The sequence below is a fragment of the Gadus morhua genome, chromosome 23, assembly GCF_902167405.1.
Source record: "Gadus morhua chromosome 23, gadMor3.0, whole genome shotgun sequence".
Classification (NCBI taxonomy): Eukaryota; Metazoa; Chordata; class Actinopteri; order Gadiformes; family Gadidae; genus Gadus; species Gadus morhua.
In genome coordinates, this window is record NC_044070.1 from 21,373,149 (window position 1) to 21,387,430 (window position 14,282).

General features: G+C 42.2%; 2 protein-coding genes across 2 annotated transcripts in view; both read right to left on the bottom strand.

The window, feature by feature from the left end:
* Positions 1 to 253: 253 nt before the first annotated feature.
* Positions 254 to 14,282, bottom strand: part of LOC115537254 (C-C motif chemokine 20) — a 25,479-nt gene continuing 11,450 nt past the window's right edge. The window contains exon 4 of the mRNA XM_030349034.1: positions 254 to 580. Coding sequence (XP_030204894.1) covers positions 535 to 580 — 46 coding nt within the window. The 3' untranslated portion in view covers positions 254 to 534. The remainder of the gene's footprint in view (positions 581 to 14,282) is intronic.
* The window catches only part of LOC115537269 (C-C motif chemokine 4), a 21,929-nt gene continuing 11,468 nt past the window's right edge, over positions 3,822 to 14,282 (bottom strand). Inside the window, exons 2-5 of the mRNA XM_030349049.1 lie at positions 4,915 to 4,993; positions 4,678 to 4,789; positions 4,428 to 4,505; positions 3,822 to 4,322 (exon numbers count right to left, since the gene is read on the bottom strand). Coding sequence (XP_030204909.1) covers positions 4,280 to 4,322; positions 4,428 to 4,505; positions 4,678 to 4,789; positions 4,915 to 4,993 — 312 coding nt within the window. The 3' untranslated portion in view covers positions 3,822 to 4,279. The remainder of the gene's footprint in view (positions 4,323 to 4,427; positions 4,506 to 4,677; positions 4,790 to 4,914; positions 4,994 to 14,282) is intronic.

Below are 14,282 nucleotides of genomic sequence, written 5' to 3' on the forward strand. Positions count from 1 at the left end.
AGAATATTTAGCGTTCTATCGTCTCTTTCTATGATGCTGAATCTCATTCCAATCAGGTCATGACATATCCTTTCTGTCCGTCCGTTTCCTGTCCCACACTTTTATATTCCTATCATAGTCAGCTCTGAGCTCCCTGAAAGACTGAGCTCTTTACTAACAGAGCAGAGACCGGAACGTTTTCATAACCCGACCTCACGATATCTGACTGAGGTTTGGATTCAATTCGAATGTAAAGCAAGTCATAAAACAGTTGTGAAATAATGAAGACAGGCCGAAGCATTTAATCAGAGTCATTAGAATGACATTGAATGACATAAGTCAGTTGAACCTGATGTAATAAACATTCTTGTTTTAATTTTGTTGTTTGAGACGTTTTTTTTGAGAAGTTCTTTGTTTTCCTCTTCCAATGCATCTGGTCAGGCGGTCAGCCATCTTGGAGATCATTGGCCGGCGCTGAATAAGATGCATTTCTATTGGACGGTATAACGTGTTGAGGACGTGCCGGTGGCTCCCTCCAATGGTGGAGGAGAGGAGCTACAGGGACGAGGGGGCGGAGGCCAATGCTGCTCTTTTTTTCGCCCTGTGAAACACAAACACAGAGACTTACATTACATTCTTCATAAAATGTGTGTGAATGAATGAGTGTGTGAGTGAATGAATATGTGAGTGAATGAGTGAGGGACACTTGCATAAGCTGCCTGATCTTCCTCATTACCCAGGGCTCATCATGTTTGCAGCAGTACAAACCACCACTCTCCGTTTGGAAACTACACAAAACACAGAGAGACCTTGAGTAGTCTGAGCCATGGATGACACCCTACCGGTCTCGTAAAAACGGCCATTATCATACGCTCCCCCATCTTTTGTCCGTAAATAAATCCATGTCCGTACGTAAAACACTAGCGACTCCTTCCGTAAATTTACGGAAGCACGGATACGAAAAACATGTACTGTACGTGGAAACGAGGTGTAACACACACGTTCAAACGAAGACACACATTCTAACACATGGTCAAAGCTTGAGATGTTTCTGTTGATGAACACATTCGTTCCATATGGCTGGTCACCTACATGACTGCATTGACACAGTGATAGTTTCTCTGTTGCACCATGTAGTCCACGATGGTTTCAGTGATCTCCTGTCTGGTCACCCTGGTGCAGCATACAGAGAACTTCTGAGGTACTGAAGAAGAGACTGAAAGACGGTTAGTTTCCCTGACTTTCTCATTGTAAGACGGCAGTCCGTACCTTGGTTCTCATGGCGTCCCCTGAGAACCCAGGTCCCCGTCGGCCCCATCCTCCCCTCACCTGCAGATTCTTGTCCGGTCAGAGCGACCACCACAGCCAGCAGCAGCAGGCTCTTCGTCACAGGGCCACAGGTCGTCACCTCACTGGTTCTGATTGGCTGCTTTTAACCATCAAGAGATATACAGTAAGACGACAGAGAAGATCAGGTGTTAATGCTCGTCTACCGTTAGACCAGTAAACTGCCCTCTCTCAGCAGGACAGGGATATTTATGTTGTGAAAAAGAGAAGTGCTGGAGTGATGTCTCTCTCTCTCTCTCTCTCTCTCTCTTTCTCTTTGCACAAACTCGCTCACTCGCCCACTCAATCTCTGTCTGTAGATCTGTAGATCTATATGTATATATCTATATGTATATGCATCAATATATTGATCTTTATGTACCTTTCTCTCTATCTGTCTACCTCTAACATATCCCGACCCTCCCTAGGGAAGACCTTTTCAGACCTCTTCCTGACGCAATATCGGCCAAGTTGGTTCTGCTGCGTCTTGAAAGAAGTGCACGTGGGTTAAGAACCAAAATGGCCACTAGGTGAACGACCATGTGATCTTTCGTTTAGTTGACTGGCGACAGACGGAGAGACAGACAAACAGAGACACTTGTTTGTTCAGGCTCTTTCAACAATAACACTCCAGTACTTAACATCGCTTATCCTCCACCTCTCATCAAACGATCCGTTCACAGGAACACGGATGTTAGTATCCTCATTAGCATAGCCAGTCCTTCAGACTGAGTTCAGGGTCACTCCACACCCCCTCTGATTGAGAGTTGCAGGAGTTGCTCAGTCACACTGTGAGGATTCCCCGGGAGAAGTTGGATGTTTAGTGATTAGCATCTGGACCACATCAACCACACAAACACCTGCTGTGTTCCGAACCTAACGTTGGCCAAAATAAGTGTGTAGGCTACCTGTTAAGAAACAGAACGTAGGGACCAAAGTGCTGGACACAGGGAGGCGGAGGGGCGTAAGGGCAACGGGATTTATTGGTACAAGCAAGGCGGGTAGTCAGGCAGGCGGGGGTCAGGTACCGGGCAGGCGATCGGGTAGGCAAGGGCTCGACGATGGACGGGTAGTCAGCCAGGCGGAAGTCCGATGACGGGTAGGCAGGCAGGCAGAAGGAGAACTAGAGAGGGGGAGAGGGGATTACTAGGGGAGCAGGGAATTGGAGCAAGACTTGACAAAGAGCTGGTAGGACGAACTTGTTGTAGTAAACGACGAACTGGCGCCGGCAGATTGGAAACCCCCGACTGAAGTAGGGAATGATGATCAGCATATTACAGGCAGGTGTGTCGGGGGGATGAGGACCAGAAACAACCAGCGGCCACTAGATGAGGGTGTTGGACCGCGTAGCAGGACGTAGCCCACCATGTGTATTTTCATGCATGAAAGCCGAATTGGGGGCAAAAGTGTAGGCTACGGTGTCCTTCATGCAGACATCCTTTAGCAAGAGGACCAATCCTAAGCCTCCTCCTCAAGGAGCATGTTGGGGTGCCATGCAAGTCCCTCCAGATAGAAGGATCTACGACATGAGACGGTCTGAAAGCAGACCTAGAAAGAAGAAGTTCCGTTAGTGGGACAGGAAGGCAGGTATCACCTTCTGAGTTGTTCGTTCTTTTCATCGGTTGTATCACACAGAGTTTATTCAGTGTTCTACCGTCTCTTTCTGTGATGCTGAATCTCATTCCAATCAGGTCCTGTCATATCCTCTTTTTCCGTCTGTTTCTTGTCCTCCACTTTTATAACCCTATCATAGTCAGCGCTGAGCTCCCTGAAAGACCTCTTCACTAACGGAGAAGAGACGGAACGTTTTCATAACCTGAAATGTCTTCATGTCTGACTTGGGTTTGGATTAACTTCAAAAGAAAAGCAAGTCATAAAACGGTTGTGAAATAACGAAGACAGGACGCAGCACTTAATCAGAGTCATTTGAATGACATTGACAAGTGCTCGTTTTTGTGTTGAATTCATGGGGTGGGGGCGAGGGGCAATGGCAAGGCTGTTCCACCCATCGTTTTTACACACTTTTGTTCTGTTCGTCCAAACAGAGTTGAGCCTCATTGATTATTGGGTGAGCGACTAATGTTAGTGTTGATCTGGAAGGGGGGGCTGGTCTCAGTGGACCACCTCATGATTGAGCGTGTAGTTTAACTCGTTGACCCCCCCAAAAGGTCCACCCAAAATGTTACTACTTCTTCTTCTTCAAAAAAAAAAAGTTATATTTTAATCATTATTATTATAACCTTTTGATTGGGGAATAGAGGCTAAATGACAAAATCATGAAATAATGAAGATGGAGAGTCAGGTTATAGAATAAGACTCATTTTATTTATATTCAGACACACAAAATACTTTTGAATATTAAAATGCTGAAAACGGGTATAATTAATGAATAGCTAGAACCTTCAAGAAATCCAGTGAACTTATAGATAAACAACGATACAACATTGTAACATAAAGCGTCGTTTTATTATTATATTATATATATATATATATATTTTTTTTTTTTTATTATTTTTTTTTTACCCCTTATAGGGGAAGTGAACCCCCCCTATAAGGGGTTCACTTCTCTACATTGTGAACCCCTTATAGGTTATTTAATATATATATATATATATATATATATATATATATTAAATAACCTATAAGGGGTTCACAATGTAGAGAAGAGGATTAGGGCCACATGTGATTCTCTTTCTCTGAGTTCTGACTTCAGACTCAGAACTCATTCAAAAAGATTCTCATCTGGCCCTAAAACACTTCCGCAAAAATGCTAGTATATCTGGAGTACTGAAAATGTATCAAAAAAAAGTTCTAGCAGTTGATTGTTTTTCTCTTCAAAAGTATCTGGTCAGCCATCTTGAAGCTCATTGGCCGGCACTGAATGAGATGCATTTCTATTGGACGGTATAATGCGTTGGGGGCGTGGCGGTGGTCCACTCCAATGGTGGAGGAGTGGAGCTGGACGTGATGAGCTTCAGGAGGGAGGGGGGGAGGCCAATGCGAATCTTTTGTGCAGCCTGTGAAACAAGCACAGAAACTTGTATTGCATTTTTCATAAAATGTGTGTGAATGAATGAGTGTGTGAATGAATGAGTGTGAGTGAATGAGTGAGGGACACTTACTCAAGCTCCCCGACCTTCCTCTTCACCCAGGGCTCATTATCTTTGCAGCAGAACAACTTACCGCTCTCTGTTTTGAAACTACACAAAACACAGAGATACCGTTAGTAGTCTGAGCCATGGATGACACCCTATATGAGGTTAACAAATCCTAACACACACGTTTAAACGAAGACACACATCTTAACACACTTTCAAAGCTAGAGATGTTTCTTTTGAAGAGCACATTCGTTCCATATGGCTGGTCCCTTACATGACGGCATTGACACAGTGATGGTTTCTCTTTTGCACCATGTAGGCCACGATGGTTTCAGTGATCTCCTGTTTGGTCACCCTGGTGCAGCATTCAGGGACCTTCTGAGGTACTGAAGAAGAGACAGAAAGACGGTTAGTTTCCCTAACTTTCTCATTGTAAGACGGCAGTCCGTACCTTGGTTCTCGTGGCGTACCCTGAGAACCCAGGTCCCCGTCGGCCCCATCCTCCCCTCACCTGCAGATCCTTGTCCGGTCAGAGCGACCACCACAGCCAGCAGCAGCAGGCTCTTCGTCACGGGGCCACAGGTCGTCATCTTCACTGGTTCTGATTGGCTGCTTTTAAAGATCAAGAGATAGACAGGAAGACGACAGATACGATCAGGTGTTAATGCTCTTCTACAGTTAGACCAGTGGACTGCCGTCTCTCAGCAGGACAGGGATATTTATATTGTGATAAAGGAGAAGTGCTGAGCATTTAATCAGAGTCATTGGAATGACATTGAATGACATAAGTTATTTGAACCTTATGAAATAAAACGGTTGCGTATAAGTGCTCCTTTTTGTGTTGAAATCAAGGGGTGGGGGCGAAGGTTGGGGTTAGGGCTGTCCTACCCATCGTTTTTACACACTTTTGTTCTGTTCGTCCAAACAGAGTTGAACCTCATTGATTATTGAGTGAGAGACCAATGTTAGTGTTGATCTGGAAGGGGGGGCTGGTCTCAGTGGACCACCTCATGATAGAGCGTGTAGCTCAGCTTGTTGACCCCCCCACCCCCCTCTTATACACTTGTTGTATGTTGTACGTCCTGGCACTTAATGTAGACACTTATTGTATGTTGTACGTCCTGGCACTTAATGCACACACTTATTGTATGATGTACGTCCTGGCACTTGCAAATAGTGCTTAGCATTATGTAGCATCTTATCCTAGCTATCTTTGTTGCATACAGTGTGTATTTGTGTTTAGATATTTTACCATAAGTAAAGTAATGGTTGATTAGGAGGCAGGTACTGAGCAGGCACGGCGTTATGGGTGGGCCTGATGGACCTAGGACCACCCATGTTTAAAAGGTCCACCCAAAACGTTTCTTCTTCTTCTTCAAAAAAAAAAGGAATGTTATATTTTAATCATTATTATTATAACTTTTTGATTGGGGAATAGAGGTTAAATGACAAAATCATGAAATAATGAAGATGGAGAGTCAGGTTATAGAATAGGACTCAATTTATTTATATTCAGACACACAAAATACTCTTGAATATTAAAATGCTGAAAACGGATCAATTAATGAATAGCTAGAACCTTCAAGAAATCCAGTGAACTTATAGATAAACAACGATACAACATTGTAACATAAAGCGCTGCCATTGATAAATACAACTAATTAATAGGACTCTTTCGAAAATACATTTAAATGTCCTGCTATCTTATCATAAGTTAATAAATAACCTATAAGGGGTTGACAATGTAGAGAAGAGGATTAGGGTAACATGTGATTCTCTTTTTTTGAGTTCTGACTTCAAACTCAGAACTCATTCAAAAAAATTATCATGTGGCCCTAAAACACTCCCGCAAAAATGCTTGTTTATCTGGAGTACTGAAAATTAATTAAAAAATATGTTCTAGCAGTTCATTGTTTCCCTCTTCAAAAGTATCTGGCCAGCCATCTTGAAGCTCATTGGCCGGCGCTGAATAAGATGCATTTCTATTGGACGGTATAATGCGTTGAGGGCGTGGCGTTGGTTCTCTCCAATGGTGGAGGAGAGAAGCTGGAGGTGATGAGCTACAGGAGGGAGGGGGTGGAGGCCAATGCTAATCTTTTGTTCAGCCTGTGAAACAAACGCAGGAACTTACATTACATTTTTCATAAAATGTGCGGAATGAATGAGTGTCGAAATGAATGAGTGTGTGAGTGAATGAGTGTGTGAGTGAATGAGTGAGGGACACTTACACAAACTGCCCGACCATCCTCATCACCCAGGGCTCATTATGTTTGCAGCAGTACAAACTACTACGCTCCGTTTGGAAACTACACAAAACGCAGAGAGACCGTGAGTAGTCTGAGCCATGGATGACACCCTATATGAGGTTAACACATCCTAACACACAAGTTTAAACGAAGACACACATCCTAGCGCACGTTCAAAGCTAGAGATGTTTCTGTTGAATGACACAATTCGTTCCATATGGCTGGTCCCTTACATGACGGCATTGACACAGGGATAGTTTCTCTTTTGCACCATGTAGTCCACGATGGTTTCAGTGATCTTTCCTCTGCTCACCCTGGTGCAGCATTCAGAGACCTTCTGAGGTACTGAACAAGAGACAGAAAGACGGTTATTTTTCCCTAACTTTCACATTGTAAGACGGCAATTCATACCTTGGTTCTCGTGGCGTACCCTGAGAACCCTCACCTGCAGATCCTTGTCCGATCAGAGCGACCACCACAGCCAGCAGCAGCAGGCTCTTCGTCACGGGGCCACAGGTTGTCATCTTCACTGGTTCTGATTGGCTGCTTTTAACGATCAAGAGATAGACAGGAAGACGACAGATAAGATCTGGTGTTAATGCTCTGCTACCGTTAGACCAGTGGACTGCCCTCTCTCAGCAGGACAGGGATATTTATATTGTGATAAAGGAGAAGTGCTGAGCATTTAATCAGAGTCATTGGAATGACATTGAATGACATAAGTCATTTGAACCTTATGAAATAAAACGGTCGCGTAAAAGTGCTCCTTTTTGTGTTGAAATCATGCGGTGGGGGCGAGGGTTAGGGTTCGGTCTGTCCTAGCCATCGTTTTTGCACACTTTTGTTCTGTTCGTCCAAACACAGTTGAACCGCTTTGATTATTGAGTGAGAGACCAATGTTAGTGTTGATCTGGAAGGGGTCTGTTGGGGTTCCGTTTCCGGTATAGAACCGCGAGGGTGGGGGCCTCAACAGCTGGGTTTTTTTGAGAGGGGGGCGTGTGTGTGTGTGTGTGTGTGTGTGTGTGTGTGTGTGTGTGTGTGTGTGTGTGTGTGTGTGTGTGTGTGTGTGTGTGTGTGTGTGTTCTGTTGATCTGTTGTCAGGACAACAAAGCTGAACACATACACATGCACACACACACAACTCTCTCTCTCTCTCTCTCTCTCACTCACTCACTCACTCACTCACTCACTCACTCACTCACTCACTCACTCACTCACTCACCCGCACAAACAATATGTCTCACTCACTCACTCACTCACACATTGACACACACAATATGTCTCACACACACACACACGCACGCACGCACGCACGCACGCACGCACGCACGCACGCACACACACACACACACACACACCTGTTCTTCTCTGCTGTCGATAACCACCAGGTCTGCGTTTCTCTGCAGACAGTCTCCTCTGCTGGCCGTCCAGTTCTTCTTAGTAGTAGAAATAAGGTAGACACTCTCGCCGTGAAACATCCAGCCACGAAGTGCCAATTCATCTGTTGAATGTAAAAGAAAATCCTTAACAAACACAGAACTGCTTATCCTACCGTCTTCGTTACTGACACGCAACCCTGAGACCTGACCTTAACAGACCACAAGGAGGCATGACCTTAATAGACGACAATAGAAACCTGACTTTAGTAGACCACGATAGAAATCGGTCCATCTTTGTGGAAGTGCCTTAGAATTGTAAACCCAGTTTAATGGAGCGCATAGCGAAGAGCTATGGGGAAGGAGAATAACAAGCACCTGCACTACCACTGTGCTGCCAGAAGACACCCTTCATTTATTTTATTTGGTTGTAGTTTAACAAGTTGATACGGAAGAGGATTAGAGCCACACATAAAAAATAAAAAAAATTCTGTCAGAATTCTAATTTTATTATCAGAATTCTGACTTTTACCATTAACAAAATGGCTTTTTCTTCTTCCTCCTACTGCATAAAGCAAAGTGTCTCTCCCACAGAGTTTGGTCCCTACAGGTATCCGTTGTTCTGACTTTAAAGTCAAAATTACGATTTTTTTCTCAGAATTCTGAGATTAAAATCAGAATTCTGAGATTAAAGTCAGAATTCTGAGATTAAAATCAGAATTCTGACTTTAAAATCAGAGCTACGGGTAACTGTTTTTTCTTACATGTGGCCCTAATCCTCTTCAGTACCGTCTATGCTCTATTAGCTTGACAATATAAATGTGAAGTTATGACAAAGAGGGGACGTTCAAATATAAATCACAAAACCAGAGGTTGTTTTTGAAAAAATAAATAATAACGCGTTTGCTTTGATAAATCCCTCACCAAGTTCATCCAGTAAGTGCTCTCTCCCCTCCTTCCAAGGTGACGGTGAGTCTAGGACAGGCCAGAGGAATACAGAAGATATGAGCTCTAAAACAGAGCAACATCGTCTCTAAACATCATAGGACCCACAGCCAACCAAACACAAAGTCCATCCCCCTTGAAAGAAAACACGTTATTATTAATAATCATACTAATTAAAAAAACAATAACTATAATTATCAGTAACATTTTATAATAAGGTGCCATAATAAATAGCAAACTAGTCATTACCTAAACCTTCGTTAATATTAATTAATATTAATTGTTACTAAAATATCTATTTGGCACAAGTTAATATTTTTTTCATCATTAATTAAATATTAGTTCTTTGCATAACCCTAACCCAAGGTTGCCAATTGGCTACCTGACGTGAGAGTTTAAGATGTTTTTTTAAAAACCTGGCCAAGACAGACCGAAGTGGCCTACAGTCACGCGTAGCATACACACAAAACATTCGAAAAATATAACAACTAAAAGGGGGGTGGGGGAGGAGGCTTAAGGAGGTGGGTGATATTAAAAATATATATATAGTTTTGCAAAAAAGTGTAGTCTAAAATAGACATAACGTCTCCGCTGGGAGAGTGTGGCGAAGGCAGGGCTGTTATCTCAATCTTGCCCTTGTCTTGTCTTGCTTGGCCACTGCGCACTGACCAAGTGTGCTGAGTAACTTGTCCGACAGGCCTGCTATTATATGGTAGTAAGATCATTCATATTATTAACACCAATTCTAACAAAAACAATATTATCATTATCATTGCTGTTACTACAGTAAAACATTAATATGATATAACTGTATTGTAATTCTATTGAGGATGATATGATTTAGACTCACTGAAGCGCAGGGAGATGAGGAGAATACTCAGCAGTCCGATGCTCACAATGACAGTGATGTGAAAGCATAGAGCTTTTCAGGAGTAGGACACACACACACACACACACACACACACACACACACACACACACACACACACACACACACACACACACACACACACACACACGGTCACTTTGGCTAAAAAAGTTTTCTAAACATAAATCATAAGTGTATGTGGAGGAAAATGTATTTTTTGGGATAATTTTGTTGGACTGGGTTCTTTCTTTTAAATTCTCTAAAAGAGGGACACCTAATCTCCTCTTCCTGGTCTCCTCCCGGTCCAAAGACGTGTCTCCAGGTTCCTCAGAGGCTCCAGGGTCCGGTTCAGAGATGGTGACCATGGTTACTCTCTGACGGCTTCTACGGCTTCGGAACTTAGCCTTCCTCTTTGCTCTATCAGCTGGAAAAACGACGTCACTTGTTTTAATTCTGACCATTTATCAGCTTGCAATCTGGTTGCATCAGTGTCAGGAAATGTTTTTCTTTAACTTTTATCAGATGCCTTCATTTGCCACACAGACTCACGGACGCACTCAAGCACACACACGCACGGACATACAGAGTAATGTACACACATTTATTCATACTGCGTGTCTATCATTCACAGTCTAGACTCCCTACGGTCTGCAGAATCCCTCCCCGTCTTGAAGAAACACCTGAAGACCTCTACTGAGAACGCCTCAGTAAGTGATGACTGGTACTGTGGCTCTCGTGTTGAGTTTAGAACACACTTAAGCAGAACAAGTACTGGTATCAAGCATACATGTTATTATTACCACATTTTTGACATATACGCACACATAGTTATACAGTAATGCAAACAGAAATACATACGTACACACACAGAAATCGAGGGGGGACCACATGTGGCCTGCATGTCACCAGGGTCTTTCACATTGGTCCAGGCAGAAAATATGTTTTTTTTGTAAGTATTGTGTGATAATTTGAGATATGTTCATATTAATGACAAACGTATATAATTATGTTAAATTCATAAGTAGCCTACACCTGATATCACTTCAATTAAATGAATAGCCATTATTATACCACCACATTTTTGAGTAAATAAACCATTGTCACTCTAAATACACCAATATTCTACAAAACTAAACTTGTGTTCTGCTCCCTAAAGTTACTCTGCACTCTGTTCAACGTATTTAACCAACATATACCATGAAACACACAACTACTTGAGATGCCTATCAATAGTCCTTAACTCATGGGCGTAATCACAAGTCAAGTAAGTTAAATGTTAGCTTTTTGTCTCGAACACACACATGTCGTTATTTAGGAGAATAACTCTATGTCTATATATATGGTGGCTAGTTCATCAGGTTGGTCCCTTTGGCTAAAAACGTTTTCTAAAAGTATATTTTAAATGCATCAGATGATGGATTATTTTGTTTAAATCCTCTCAAAAGGGCACCTACCAGATCTTCTCTTCCTGGGTTCCCAAGGCGTGTCCTCAGGTTCCTCAGAGAGTCCAGGGTCCGGTTCAGAAATGGTAACCATGGTTCCACAGCTTCCAATCCATCTGCTCTCAGGAGTCAGCTCTGATATATCTGCAGGAAAAACCACGTCACATGTTTTAATTCTGACCAAGACTGCAATCTGATATCAACGTAGGGATGTCCGATATTGGCTTTTTTGCCGATATCCGATATGCGATATTGTCCAACTCTAAATTTTCGATTCCGATATCAGCCAATACCGATGTCGATATTTGGGTTATTTTTCCTCAAACCTAATTTAGGTAACATTACATATCTCCTGTTGTGGAATTAACACAACATGCTTAATGTTATTGTGATGCCCCACTGGATGCATTCTTGAATGCAACAAGGCTTTCCAAATGTTAACTTTGTCTGTGCAAAATAAGAAAAATACTTCAACTTAATTTAAGTGAGGGTGCCATGTTTATTTTTATTTTTTTAATGGTCTCAGACAACAGTTTGGATTACACTCTCCTTGAGATAATCTTGACAATGCCCACAACAAATAGGGCAAACTTGACTTCACAAATGATAAAACATTGTACCTGAACAACTATGTGCAACATAGCAGTATGTTTCTTTGACTAAAACTCAATAACCTTAATTGAATAAATGCACAAATATGAGTCAATTACAATGTGCACTGTACTGCACAATTTTGAAAACATTTATTTGAGCTATAAAAAAAAAAAAAAAAAAAATCGGTTTTAAGGCAAAAAAAATCCGATACCGATATTGACAGATATTACATTTTTATGCTAATATCGGGCCGATAATATCGGTGGGCCAATAATATCGGACATCTCTAATATCAAGCGTCCCGAAATGTTTTTCTTCAACTCTTATCAGATGTCCTCATTTGACACTAAGAATCGCGGACGCATGCAAACACAAACACACACACACACACAAGATTATTTTTTTGTTTAATATAAAGATATACATACTGAGGTAAAATATAGCAGATAGCGTAGTGGACATGTGTAGAAATCCACTGAAGTATTCATATTTTACTGCAACTCAACTCAGCCAATCTATTGAATCTTGTCCCAGAACACGATTGTCAGACTTTTTAGACTCTCTAGTTATAACCTTATTTTTTATGTCGTTTTTGATATTATGAATATTTTAATAATGTCTGGTTATACCTGTACCACACTTACACATTGGTGGAAGTGGATTTTCAATAGTCAGATAGGCTACAGATCTTGTTAAAACGATAACTGAATAAAAGCTACATGGTCTACTTATAATATTTATAACAAAAAAATTGTATATTGATATTAGTGCTGTCAGTTTAACGCGTTATTAACGGCGTTAACGCAAACCAATTTTAACGGCGTTAAAAAAAAATAGCGGGCGATTAACGTTCTATTGGCTTGGCAACCGTTGTAGTTTTTTCACCTGCTGTCTAGCAACAACTAGTCACGTTAGAAAAACTACAACACCCTACCGGATCTACACTGGAAACAAAACAACAAGCACGCCGCACAAACTTGTTGGGGAAAGCAAGGATACGGAGCGGGTGAAATACTCCTTAAAAGTGTGTGTGTGTTTGTGTGTCTCTCTGTTCGAGCCTGCACCAGAGTTCAATGTTGTCCTTCTTCTTTTCAATGGACTCGTGTCCACGTCACGTGACTTTCATGGTTGCTATGGTGGTTGCCATCGACCGCCCCCCTCTGCTCCAAACCACGTTAACGAGGGCGGTGTGGGTACCAGATTGACTCGGCTGCCAGATCGACTCGGGGTCCTAGATGCGCAATAATGATGCACTTCCTGTAAACGCTTTCCTTTAAATGCGCATGCGCGTTTCATTCATTTATTCCTTTTGATTTCTAATCTATGATAATAATCTAATGTACAAATTATTGTTGCCTATATTTGGGTAATATAAAAAAGAAGAATCGGTTAACTCCATAAAAAAAAGCGGGGGAAAGCGGGTCATCTTGCAATGACAACGCAACAAGCAGGAAGAAGCGGGAAGAACCCGGCTTTGTTGTTGTTAGCGGGAAGCGATTTGATTGGCTGACGGATGCCTCTGCAAAGACTACTCCCCCATCCGTCAGCCACGCCTTCCCACGTCCTTTGACTGACGGTGCAGTGGGCATGAGGCTTAACAGGAACTGGGTTACATATGCATTCATCAGTGCTTTTAGACGTGTTTCCAATGGCTTTGTTTGTTCGAAAGAACGGGCTGCGTTCAATGAAATCAAAACCAAAACGGATGAGCCTTCTTTTTATGTCCATGATTGAGCCCCTTTTACAGACAACCCTTCCGGGTTTTGTCCGTTGGCTTGTGTCTAGTGTTGCTTTCGTCGTCAACGACCCTTTATCACGTGAGGAAAACGAGACGAGACGCAACGTAAATGCTGGTCATGTGACAATAACTATAATTAAATACATAATGCAATATTGTTGACGAATAAAAACCAGACTAAATGTGTTTTACAAAATAATACTCTCTTGTGTCTCTTCATTTTCGTTGACCAAAACTAGTCGAGAATCTTTCTTTATTTTACTTATTTCTGGGGCTGCATCAGGTTATGTTACTTCCTGAATCCCCGCTCGTCGCGGCATTATTTAGATTCACAAGACGCAGCTGTGGTGGTAGCGTTAATGAAAACGTAAGGCCCTGTCCACACTAATCCGGGTAAATATAAAAACGTACAACTTGTAACTGAAGATACATAGTACATTGCACAGAGAAATCTTCATTTCCATTTCCCCTGCCATTTTTTTTTAGGATGAGCGCAAGCTTGTGGCAGCGTCATGGCAGTGTCATGGCAACCGAACGCCATCGTATCTGAAAGCCTCCGTCTACCCTGACCACACTACAACGCGAACCCAGCGTTTTCATATTCATCCACCTCAGCGATCGTTTTTGAAAAGTATCGTTTTCAGTGTCGCAATTCGCCGTTCTAATGTGG